Raw genomic sequence first — 12,678 nt, 5'->3', positions numbered from 1 at the left:
ATCACTGATCTGCTTTCTGTCACTGTAGATTAGTTTGCATTTTCTAGAATTTTATATAAATGGAAACATTCACTATGTACTCTTTTTTTTTGGTCTTCTTTCACTTAGTATAGTTATTCTGAGATTCATCCATGTTGTATGTATTACTCATTTGTTTATTTTGCACTTTGTTTATCCACCACTTGTTGATGGACATTTAGATTGTTTTCAGGTTGGAGCTAATTCAAATAAAGATGCTGTGAAAATCCATGTACAAGTCTTTGTATGAACATATATTCCCACTTCTGTTGGGTAAGTATAACTTAGGAGTGGAATGACTGAGTCATTATTTATGTTTAAATTTTTGAGAAACTGAGTAACTCTTTTTCCAGTCCCACCAGCAATGTTTGAGAGTTCCAGTTGCTTCATTGCCTTCTCAACACTTGGTATGGTCAGTCTTTAGTTTTAGCCATTCTAATAGGTGTGTTTTGATCTCTCATTGTCGCTTGATTTGCATTTTCCTAATAATTTTTTTGTTGAGCATCTTCATATGCCTGTTACCATCTTTATATCACTTTTAGTAAGGTACCTGTTCAAATCTTTTGTTCATTTTTGTATTGAGTTATTTGTTTTTCTGTTTCTGTTCTTGGTAATTCTTTATATATTCTGGGTGCAAGTTAAGATATATCTTTATTAAATATGAGATTTATACATATTTTCTCCCAGTTCATTGCAAATATTTTCTCCCGATCTGTGGCTTGTCTTCATTCTCTTAATCATATCTTTCAGAGAGCAGAAGTTCTTAATTTTGATGAAGTTCAAGTTATCAAAATTTTTTCTTAATGTATTGAGCTTTTGGTGTTGTAGCTAAGAACTCTATGCATAACCCAAGGACCCAAAAATATTCTCCTATGTTTTCTTACAGACGTTTTATAGTTCTATGTTTTACATTTTGGTCTGAGATCCGTTTTGACTTAATGTTTGTATATAGAGTATGATATAGATTGAGGTTCATTATTTTTACATATGAATATCAGGTTGTTCCAGTACCATTTTTTGAGTAGACTTTCACCAATGAATTGCCTTTGTACCTTTGTCAAAAATCGGTTGACTCTACACGTATGGGTCTATTTCTGGACTCTGTTCTGTTCCATTGATCTATTTGTCTATCTTTACCCCAATACTGCACTGTTTTGATTACTGTAGCTTTCTAATAAGACTTGAAATCAGAAGATATAAGTTCTCCAACTTAGTTTCTCTTTTTCATTGTTGTCTTTGACTATCTTGCCATTCAAATTTTAGAATATATAGTGAGGTACATATAATTCTTTTTACAGAGTGGACGTTGAGTCATTCTCAAATTATTTACTCTTTAGTCTCAGAATTAAAACAAAACAGAAAAACTTCATGTATCACACAGTATTGATAACTTTAACTGGACAAACTATTTCAATATTCTGTGCCAAGTAAGCAGCACTCAGTACAGAATTATGATTGTCTTTTTATACCAGTTAAGGTTTTTGGTTGAAGATCAAAAAAGGAAAAAGATTTATTGGAAAGTGCTGGGGTAGCAGGAACTAGTACAGCTCTGAGAACTTTAGGGATTAGACCTGGGGACTTGACGTTCTCATGATTCTCTTAGCCTCTTATCTTTGTGTCTCTGTGCACGCTGAGTTCATTTTCCTGGGCTGTTCCATGTAGTGGGGCTCATTGCCTCCAAGAAGAAGAGGACTTTTCCCTACCAGCTCTACTTAGGAAAATCCTGGAAAGGAGTTTGATGGGCCCAGGCTGGGTCACTGTCATCACTAGATTAATCACTGTGACCAGGGGGCCAGGGAACTCTAATTGATCAGCTCTGGAGTTGGGGTATTGTAATAAACAGTTTTGCCAAAGGAAGGGAATGCTGTTATTAGGAAGTAGTTGCTGGGTAGGTAGACACAATGATTGAAGAACTGTTCGATGACCTCAAAGTAATAGATGTCAGTCAGTAGGCTTTCTGAAATTCTTAATATATAGTGCTATATAAACTATGGTTCCTACAAAGCTAACCTATTATCCTCGGGCCTCAGGGCATATTATATATAACATGTTAAGAAATACTAGTTTTTACAACTTGGTCTTATTTTTTTCTATTTGTGAAATTAATTGCTCATGTTTTCTTGTTTAAATATTATGTGGGTGTCCATAATCATCCATTAATATTTTTGTGTGCTTTCTATTATAGGGTGACTGGAAATGTAAACAAAATAGGCTGTTTCCTGATGGCTTTTAGTATATACTGACTTTGGTTGTGATGGCGTCAGAGACTGAAAAAACCCATGCTTTACTCCAGTCTTGTAGCACTGAATCTCTTATCTCCAGCCTTGGTCTTGGGATATTTTGCCTAGTAGCTGACAGACTTCTTCAGTTTTCCATAATTCAGCAAAATGACTGGCTTCGTGCCCTCTCCGATAATGCAATACATTGTACGATTGGCATGTGGTCATGGGCAATCGTCATTGGAGTCAAGAAGAAGACTGACTTTGGAGAAATCATTTTAGCTGGATTTTTAGCCTCTGTTATTGATATAGACCACTTTTTTCTAGCTGGATCCCTGTCATTAAAGGTAAGAAGCGTGTATTGTGATTTTTCTGGTCTTTCCTTTAACTTTCTTAGCACCATTATACTGATCTTCACAGATCACTTAGAGCTAATTAGAATTGACCTTATTGTAAGATAAAATAAGAAAGTCGATTTATTTGGGGTTTTTTGGGTTTTTTTCTTTTTTGAGCATCTAGTTCTTCCCTAAAGGAGCATCTGGACATGTTGTTAATCAAGTTATTTCCCATCACAAAGTACAGGTAGTCCCTGACTTAGGACTGGGTTATATTCCAAAGACTCTGTCATAAGTCAGTTCTGCCGTTTAATACCTCTTTTTTTCTCTTTAGTTTTCATTATATTGCCTTTTATTATCAGTATCTTTATACGTCCAATCTTTATTTGTCTTTGGGAGTTGGAAACATTACATATAAACTTACAGATATATTTTAATATGTACATACATATTACTAACAATAGGATGTACAAAAAAATAGTCATAAGTGCGGTTTGTCGTAACTTGAATGTATTGTAAGTTGGGGACTACCAGTACTATGGATGCACCCGGAAAACTGTAGATCCGCTAATTGATTGTTGATCTTGTTGATCCTTTCAAAAAATCAACTTTTGGTTTTGTTGATTCTTTCTATTGTTTTTCTGTTCTCTATTTTATTTATTTCTGCTCTGATCTTTATTATTTCCTTTCTTCTGGTGGCTGTGGGCTTTTTTTCCTGTTCTCTTTCTATTTGTTTGAGTTGTATAGCTAATGTTTTGATTTTATTCCTTTCCTCTTTTTTGATGTGTGCATCTGTTGCTATAAATTGACCTCTGAGGACTGCCTTTGCTGTGTCCCAAGGGTTTTGATATGATGTGTTTTCATTCTCATTTGATCCTAGGAATTTTTATATTCCATCTGTGATTTCTTCTGTTACCCAGTGATTTTTAAGCACAGTGTTACTCGTTTTCCTTGAAATCAATTTTTTTTTCTTGTTCTTCCTGTTCTTAATTTCTACTTTGATGGCATTGTGATCAGAGAATTTACTTTGTATTATCTCAGTGTTTTGGATTTTGTTGAGGGTTGCTCTGTGGCCTAAGATGTGGTCTATTCTGGAGAACATTCCACATGCATTGGAAAAGAATGTGTACTTTGCATCTGTTGGGTGGAGTGTTCTGCATATGTCTATGAGGTCAAGTGGGCTGATTGTGGTCTTTAGATTTTCTGTATCTTTGTTGAGTTTCTTTCTAGATGTTCTGTCCTTTACTGAGAGTGGTGTGTTGAAGTCTCTTTCTATTATTGTGAAGCTGTCAATTTCTGTTTTCAGTGCTGTTAGAGTTTGTTTTATGTATTTTGGAGCTCTGTCATTGGGTATATATTTACTATGGTTATGCCCTCTTGGTGGATTGACGCTTTAATCATTATATAATATCCTTCTTTACTCATTATGGTGGATTGTCCCCTGAAGTCTATCTTGTCAGAGATTAATATTGTTACTCCTACTCTTTTTTGGTTATTGTTTGATATATTTGTTTCCATCCTTTGAGTTTTAGTTTATGTTTTTGTGTCTAAGGTGTGTCTCCTATAGACAGCATGTTGATGAGTCGTTTTTTTTTTTTTAATCCATTCTGCCAATTTCTCTGTCTTTATTGGTGCATTTAAGCCATTTACATTCACTGTGATTATCAATAGGTATGAGTTTACTTCTGTCATTTTGTTGTACTTCCCTTTTTTTTGTGGTGTTGCTGGTTTCTTTGTTCCACTTAATTTTCAGTGCTAAGTTCTTTTTGTTTGTGGATTTTCTTTTCATTTCTTACATTGTTGTTGATTTTGTATTTACTGAGTCTTTATGTTTTTCTTCTTTTTTATTTTGATGAGTAGCTTTGTTAACTTTCTTTGTGGTTACCTTTAAATGTACCTTTATCTTCCTGTGTTTAAAGCAGTCTTTTATTTCTTGATATCGCCTTGAGCTCCCCACCATAAGAAAGTTCAATAACTATACCATTTATTCCCCCTTTTGGTTTTGATGTTGTCATCATTTACAGCTGATGTCTCTGATTCCCTGTTTTCAGTCTTTTAGCTTTGTTTTATTTTTGAGAATCCTTTATCTGGGTTGGTATCTGGCTGGTGCTGTCCTGTGTCCTAATCTCAGGTTGTTGTATGCTGTTGTTGCTTCTCTGTCCAAAGGACTCTGTTTAACATTTCTTGTAAGTTGATCTGGGTTTTACAAATTCCCTTAATTTCTGTTTATCTTGAAATGTCCTAATTTTGCCATCGATTTTGAGAGACAGCTTTGCTGGATATATAATTCTTCATTGGCAGTTTTTTTCTCTCAAGGTTTTATATATGTTATCTCATTGCCTTCTTGCCTGCTTGATTTCTGCCAAGCAATCAGAACTTAGTCTTATTGGTTCTCCTTTGTAAGTAACTTGTTTTTCCCAAGCTGCTCTGAGGAGTCTTTGTTTTGGTTTTGGCAAGTTTGATTATGATATGTCTTAGTGACTTTCTTTTGGATTATATCATATATGGGGTTCATTGTGCGTCTTAGATGGGTGTTTTCTCATTTTTCATGATATTAGGGAAGTTTTCTGCCAGCAAATCTTCAACAATTCTCCCTGTGTTTTTTGTTTATTTGTTTTTGTTTTTTGCCTCCTCCTGTTCTGGAATTCTGATCATATGTAATTTTTTCCTCTTGATAGTGTCCCATACAGTTCTTAGGCTTTCTTCATTTTTTTTTCATTATTTTTTCTGATATTTCCTCAAACAGATTGGTATCAAGGGATTTGTCCTGTATTTTGCTGCTTCTGTCTTCCATTGATTCAACTCTGCTCTTGTGTCCTTGTATTGAATTGTCTATTTCTGAAACTTTATTGTTAATCATTTGGATATCTAGTTGCTGTTTTTTGTATAGTTTCTAATTGTCTATTTATTTTGTCATTCTGTTGTTTTCTTGAATTCTTCTATTGCTTTGTATTTTCCTTGATTTTGTCTGTGTTTTCCTTTGTTTTATCTGTGTTTTCCTTATCTCTTGGAGAATCCTATATATTAGTCTTTTAAATTCCTTATCAAGTGGTTCCATTACCATTTCTTCCTCCTGAAGGTTTCCTGGTTCTTTATTTTGGTCACTTCCTGGAGCCATCTTGTCCCACTTCTTTATGTAATTTGATATTGTCTGTTGTCTACAAGGCATTAAGGTGTTATTTATTTATCCTATTTATTTATTGTAGGTTTGTTTGCTGCACCTTGATATTTTGTTTTGATATATCTGAATAGTTGGAACATGCGTGCTACTCTGGTCACTAGTCTGGCCATACTGGAGCTCTTACCACCTGTCTCCGTGGGTGGGGCAGTGGCTGGGTGTGTGAGCATGGGTCTCTATTCACTGGTCTTACAGGGCAAATGAGGATGTAGCTAATGTTGGTGGTGAGGTGGTATGTCCGTCCAGCAGGCCACCTGGACATGGGTGTAGAGAGCATTCTCACTGGTCTCTGGGTTGAGTTTTGTGTGTGCTCACTGCTGATTGTCAGGTGGTCAGGGTGAGGGTGCCTAGGTCTTCAGTCACCGGGTGGGTGGTGCAGAAACTGTCACGGATGGTCCCAGTTGGGCAGGGTTGTGCAAAGGTGGTCGGAGTGAGTACCAACCTCTGGTTTCGGGTGGGGGGTGGTGCAGAGGGTAAAGCAGGGGATACTGTCCATCCACAGGTGCCAACTAGAAGGGCGTGCCCTATCCGCTAGAGTGAGATGTGGTGGGGGGATTGCTGCCAGTCCTCGGGCTCCTGGTGCAGGTGGCTGGAGGGAATAGGAGATGCCTTTGGTCTTTGGGCCCCCAGCGCAGATGGCTGGGTGGAGCAGTGGGCACCACCAGTCCATGGGCCCCTGGTGTGGACAGTTGGGCATAGAAGTGGGTGCCACTGGTCCTTGGGCCCCTGGCATAGTTGGCTGGGCATAAAAGGGGGTGCTTCCAGTCCCTGGGCCCCTGGGACCAGCGGCCAGGTAGAGAAGCAGACGCTGCCAGTCTGTGGGCCTCAGTTCAGGTGGCTGGACTTAGGAGTGGGTCTGTGGGTGCCTTGTGTGGGTGGGTGGGCAGAAGGTGCCACCAGACCATGGGCTCCTGGCATGGGTGGGTGGGCTGAAGAGGGGGTGCTGCCCATCCATGGGCACCCAGCACAGGTGGCTGGGTGGAGAAGTGGGCACCGCCAGATTGCAGGCCTCAGTGCAGTTCAGTGGGCAGAAGAGGGGACACCACAAGTCCACAGGCCCCTGGCACAGGTGGCTAGGTCAAGAAGAAGGCACCAGTGGCTGGGTAGAGAGGCAAGCGCCGCTAGTCCATAGTCCCTGGCCCGAGTAGCTGAGCCAGGGGGTGGGTACCACCAGTCCATGAGCCCCTGGCTAAGGAGGCAGGGTGGTGATACGTGCTGCCAGACTGCAGTCACATGTGGGGCAGGATGGATGAGGGGGGTAGAGGGTACCAAAGGTCCACAGCCCTCTGGCATGGGAGGCTGGGAGGGGCGTGATGGGTGAGGTGAGTACACTTAACTTTCATAGGGCGGAAAGCACTCCTGCCTGGCTCTCGTTGTAGGCACAGAGTCGTTCCTGTTTGTCTGCATCAGGTGATGGTTTGGCGGGAAACACTGCTTGCTTTGTCTCGGTATGACCATCCAGTCGCAGGTTCGGCTGGCAGGGCACTGGCAATCCATAATTCTCTGTGTCAGCTGTTTCTATACAGTCTCTCCTTCCATTTGGCATTCAGTCCGATTCTTCAGCCTTGCCTTTGATGCTCAGGGTTCCAAAGTTGTCACCTGATCTGATTCACTTGTTTTCTTGGGTCTTTGTTGGAAGATGGATGTTACCAGGCGTCTGGCTATACCGCCATCTTGGACCACCTTCTCTATACTAGCTTTTTTTTTTTTTTTTGCTTGTCTTTCCCAACTTTTTATTATAAATCTTTTCAAACACAGAGAAAATTTAGAAGAAAAGTACAATGAACACTCATATACCTACCATCTAAATTCAACAATTGTTAACATCTTGCAGTATAATCTTACGTGCATGTTTGCGGAACCCTTTATACAATAATGTACAGCATTCATGACACGCTCCCCTAAGTATTTCAGCTGCATCTCTTGAACACAGAGCATTCCACTACATAATCACAATATCATTAGCATACCTAAGAAAAGTAACACTAATTCTATAATATCATCTATTAGCAAGACCATATTCAAAGTTCATCATTTGTCCCCAAAATATTTTTTCTTTTTTTTAATAATTTTTATTGTGCTTTAAGTGAAAGTTTACAAATCAAGTCAGTCTCTCACATAAAAACTTATATACATATGCTAGCTTTTTATAGATTGATCTTTTTTATCACTTCATTTCACTATTTTACAAGATTCCCTGTAAGGAATTCCTGTTAAGGTTGTGTCAGCAAAAGGACTGTTGATGAGCATTAATACATTGTGGGTATAGAATTTAAAAAACAAAGGTGGAGACAAAAGTAGAGTAATAATACAGAAATGTTACATGTTCTGACAAAGCAGAGATAAAACAACTAAAAATGTGGAGAAAGGAGATGGTAAGAGGAAAGTAGAATAAACTCTTTGATGTTTATTCAGTAGGTAGGAGTTAAAGAACACTAGTTTAAGAAGTAGGTTTACAAGATTTTTAGTTCAAAGACAGTTTCATTTGACAGCCTGACAAGGTACAGTCTCTTAAGTGGATGACTTTTTTGCTTTTTTTCTATAGGAACCTAATTTTTTTTTTAGTACTTTTTCCCGTCACCACCCAATCTCCAAAGGGTGCCTTTCCCTTCCCTTTTAACAATCTTCTCCCTCAGAAGCAATGCCTTTTCGAAGTCTTGAATTATCACACTTTAACATTGTCTGCCTCTAATCAGTGCTCTGATCTCCCAGGACTCTTCAGTATTTTCACACTTACCACACGTTGGACTTGCTCTCCCTCATAGTAATTTTAGATCCATTTTAGGGTTCCCCTCTTCTCTTTTCAATGCAGTGTTTCCTGGCTTGTGGTCGGAGTGTGAGAGTGAACTCACTGATTGTCTTTGGTGGTGGTTATTTTAATACTTAAATGTGATTTTAAGTTTGAGCATTCTCTGACTTCTAGGTATGCTGAAGGTATGGGTTTCTGTATAGTTTTATTTGTCCTTATTGTTCTATAATGTTTTTGGAGGATATGTGAGGAGTTTTGAATTTAGGCACCCTTCACTCTCCTCAGAAACCCTGGTGGCATAGTGGTTAAGAGCTATAGCTGCTAACCGAAAGGTTGGCAGTTCAAATTCACCAGGCGCTCCTTGGAAACCCTATGGGGCAGTTCTACTCTGTCCTATAGGGTCACTAGAGTCAGAATCGACTTGATGGCAACGGATTTGTTTTTTTTGTTTTGTTTTCACTATCCTCAGCTTTCTTTTTATGAAAAACTATCTAGCTGCAATTCAGCCTTTAAAGCAGGTAGAACAAAACTTCACGCATGGATCATGCAGGACTTAAGCCTGAAATTTTCATTTGTTCAGATCTTGCATAGATTTTTTTGCAATGGTTAGAATTTTACTGAAGTGTAACTCAACTTTAGACTACTTATTTAAATAATATTTCTAAATGTAAATAAATTCTGAAAATATTTAAAACTAATAGAAAATGATTATAACAAATATTTTATTGCCTTCACTCATTATAAAATATTTGGTTGTGAGACTTTTCTCAATGCTTTTAGAGGCCCCATACAATTCTTTAAAAATCCAGATTGCACTAGCCATATGTTTACGATATAAATTATGTTCATATTGTGACTTCTTCAGGCAAAAAATACGAAGCTTAAAAAAAAAAAAAAATCACTATGTTCCTGATATCTTGATTTTATTTTTATTGCAGAGGAAATCCTCCTGTTCATTCTTTATCTTCTTTTTCTTATACACAGTAGATTTGATTCATGTATCCTGAGGTGGCATAGAAAATGTTTCCCTTACATATCCAATAGACTCCTGGAAGGCATTTTAGAATATTAAGAAACATCTATAAAATTTTGTTTCACCAACAAGGAAGTGATACCAGCTACTACTTTCTCCCCTCAGGCTGCTTTAACTCTTCCACGAAGACCTTTCCTTCACTGTTCTGCTGTGATACCCATTGTAGCCCTGACCCTGAAGTTTGCAATGCACCTTTTCAAGCTCAAAGACTCATGGTGCTTTCTGCCCTGGATGTTATTTATATCCTGGACCTCACACCACATCCGAGATGGAATCCGTCATGGCTTGTGGATATGCCCATTTGGAAAAACTTCTCCTTTACCATTCTGGCTTTATGTAATAATCACGTCATCTTTACCACACATCTGTTCATTTGTTATGTATTTAACGGGGACCAGACAAATGATGTCTTCAAAACATGGAATTCGTATTGACGTCTGACATATCATATGACAGTTCTAGAAAACCAAATAGTTCAGACAATGATAATGGGTTGCCAACATTAAAGTGAATTTTTAAAAGTTAGTCACTTACATTGTTTATTTTTTTATAAGTTATAAGTTACTTATATTTTTATAAGTTAGGCACTTATATTGTTTAATTATTATAATTTCTGAATCTTCTTGCTAGGAGGCACCTACAACTTTAATAAAAAAAATCTGTCTGTGGTAATTTTGATTCTCTCTTCTGTAACACCATAGTATAATGTTAGTTTTATTTATTTCGTGTTATATTTTTATAACTTCTTCAGTTTGTCTTGCTTTACTATTTACTAATATCTCTGTTAGATTAACATCCAGGTAAGTTTTCTGGACGTCTTCCTTTAAGTTAGTCCATTTCCTGATGAAAAACAGCTCAAATTTTAGGGGGACTAATTTGTGGAAAGCTAGCACTATATTTGGGTCCACGTTTTCCTAAGATACTGAAATGATGAAATGACCAAAATAAATGAGATCATGAATAAGATGTATAGTGAATACTGACATTTATTTTTTTCATATATATTGATCCTGACTGAAATTTATTTTGCAGAGTACTTAGTGACTTATGATTACTGGCAAAATCTGCTTCAGAGCACTTGTGAGAAACATTATATTTATAAAAGACAGTAACAGTACATCTACGTTATTGTTTCAGAAATCAATTTAAGAAATAATTAGTTGTGATATGTTGGCTATTGTAACATCTTACCGAAGTACTCCTTTTTAGTATCTTTGTCCAAGAATCTCATGTGTTGGAGTTTTATGCATTTTGAAAAATATAACTAAAGTTAACAAAATACTTGTTAACAACTAAAGTTAAGAAAACTTTAAAACCTATGATTCTATGGATCATAACCACAGAATCTGAATTCACACAAAAAAGGACTTGTCAGTAATGTAATTTCAAATACAAACTTCTGAATGTGCCATTAAAACTGTTTTAGTTGCCAATAACTTGTTTAAACATTATTCTAAAATATTGTGCCCATTAAACCATTTTTTTAGTTGGCCTGCTATGGAGAAACAAAGTGTATTTTTTTCAAAATAAAGTAGTTTTAGAAAATTTGCTTTTTCCTGTGTTCTTTCAGGTTAATTTTCTTAAAATAGTTAACCTTTTTAGAGAAGAAAGATTTAGTTGCTGTAAATTTTACATTTGCACAGTTTCATGTTACCTCAATATTAAAATCAATGCTCCAGAGATACCTGCTGTTCTTTGTGGCATGTGTACCATCTGCTGTCTCCAGACTTTCTTACAGATTTGTGCTTTATTATGCTAGTGATTGTGTGCCTTACTCTCTGAGAAATGATGGATGATTCATGCAGCAATGTCTGACCAAAGCAAATTTTTCTTATATGATATTAAAGAGTGCAATAAATTGTTTTGACGATTCAAGCTCTTTCAGGTAGAGAGGTAACTTTTTTCTTTGTTATTAGCAAATTGATTGCAATCTATATTTTACAATATATTGGATCTTACAATCTATTATTATCTTCCAAAAGCAATTACTGTTTCACTTTCGTTGGTGTCATAGTAAATATTATATAGTAAAGGTAAATTTGATTAAGGTAGAGAGTTTTTAAAAGCACCTGATTTCAGAAATAACTTTATAAAACTGTGGGGTTAACTTTACCCAAAGAATTTTGTTTTTATCTAGGTCGAGGGTGGTGGGGCTGGCAAGGCCAGAAAGACCCCACCATGTGATAGCAGCTAACCTCAGGGGAGGGAGGCTGATTCGATCGATCAAGCCTACTTAATGAGGCCCCAGTAAAGGCTCTGGTCACCAAAGCTCCAGAGGCTTCCTGGTTGGTGAAAGACATCAATTCAATGGGAGAGCAGTGTGCCCCTTTTGGGACATGAAAACTCCAAGTTGGCAAGTACAAGCCATTTTAAGCAGGGATTCCAATTCTAGAAATTTATTCTAAGGAAATAAACAGGTAAGTACACAAAGGAAAAGGATTTCCCGTGGTTGCTTATAATGGCAAGAAAAAAAAAATGGAAACCATTTGAAGTTTTTCAGTAGAAAATCAGTAACATAAATTAGCCGGAGACCCTCAGTGAGATGGACTGACACAGTGGCTACAACCATGGGTTCAAATGATTGTGAGGATGGTGCAGGACCAGGCAACATTTTGTTCTGTTATACATAAGGTCACTCTGAGTTGGAGCTGACTTGATGGCACCTGACAACAACAAATCATTGCCCAGACGATCAGGTACTAATGGCTACACTCACCCACTGCTGTCGAGTCAATGCCGACTCATAGTGACCCTACAGAGCAGGGGAGAACTGCCCTGTAAGGTTTCCAAGGCTGTAAATCTTGACGGAAGCAGACTGCCACCTCTTTCTCCCTTGGAACGGCTGGTGGGTTCAAACCACTGACCTTGTGGTTAGCAGCTGAGCGCTTTAACCGCTGTGCCACAAAGGCTTACTCTACTGATGGCTAGAGTTGTTTAAATCAATGAGGTAACCTTATATGCAAAGATGTCTGTGAAATATTTTTAAAATAAAAACCAGTAATAGAACAGTATGATTTGATTTTTATAAAATATATACATATATCTCTGTGTAGAAAACAATTTTGAAACATAGTTACCAAGCAATTAGCAATGGTTATCTCTGGAGAGTGGGAATTTTTTATTTTACTCTATATTTACATATTATA

The 12,678-nt window shown here is 37.4% G+C and overlaps 1 protein-coding gene across 5 annotated transcripts in view; it reads left to right on the top strand.

Moving 5' to 3' along the window:
- TMEM267 (transmembrane protein 267) overlaps window positions 1–12,678 on the top strand; it is a 25,981-nt gene extending 13,303 nt beyond the window's left edge. For 4 of the 5 annotated variants that reach the window (XM_023545448.2, XM_010588128.3, XM_003408016.4 and 1 more), the window contains exons 2-3: window positions 2,204–2,584; window positions 9,638–12,678. In XM_023545448.2, coding sequence (XP_023401216.1) covers window positions 2,273–2,584; window positions 9,638–9,973 — 648 coding nt within the window. In that variant the 5' untranslated portion in view covers window positions 2,204–2,272 and the 3' untranslated portion in view covers window positions 9,974–12,678. Of the gene's footprint in view, window positions 1–211; window positions 292–2,203; window positions 2,585–9,637 lie in introns of all 5 variants that reach the window. The other variant, XM_023545445.2, reaches the window with a different exon arrangement.

Source organism: Loxodonta africana, chromosome 2 (assembly GCF_030014295.1).
Source record: "Loxodonta africana isolate mLoxAfr1 chromosome 2, mLoxAfr1.hap2, whole genome shotgun sequence".
NCBI classification, from domain to species: domain Eukaryota; kingdom Metazoa; phylum Chordata; class Mammalia; order Proboscidea; family Elephantidae; genus Loxodonta; species Loxodonta africana.
Note: the sequence above shows the minus strand (reverse complement) of the source record. Positions and strands in the feature narration are given on the sequence as shown.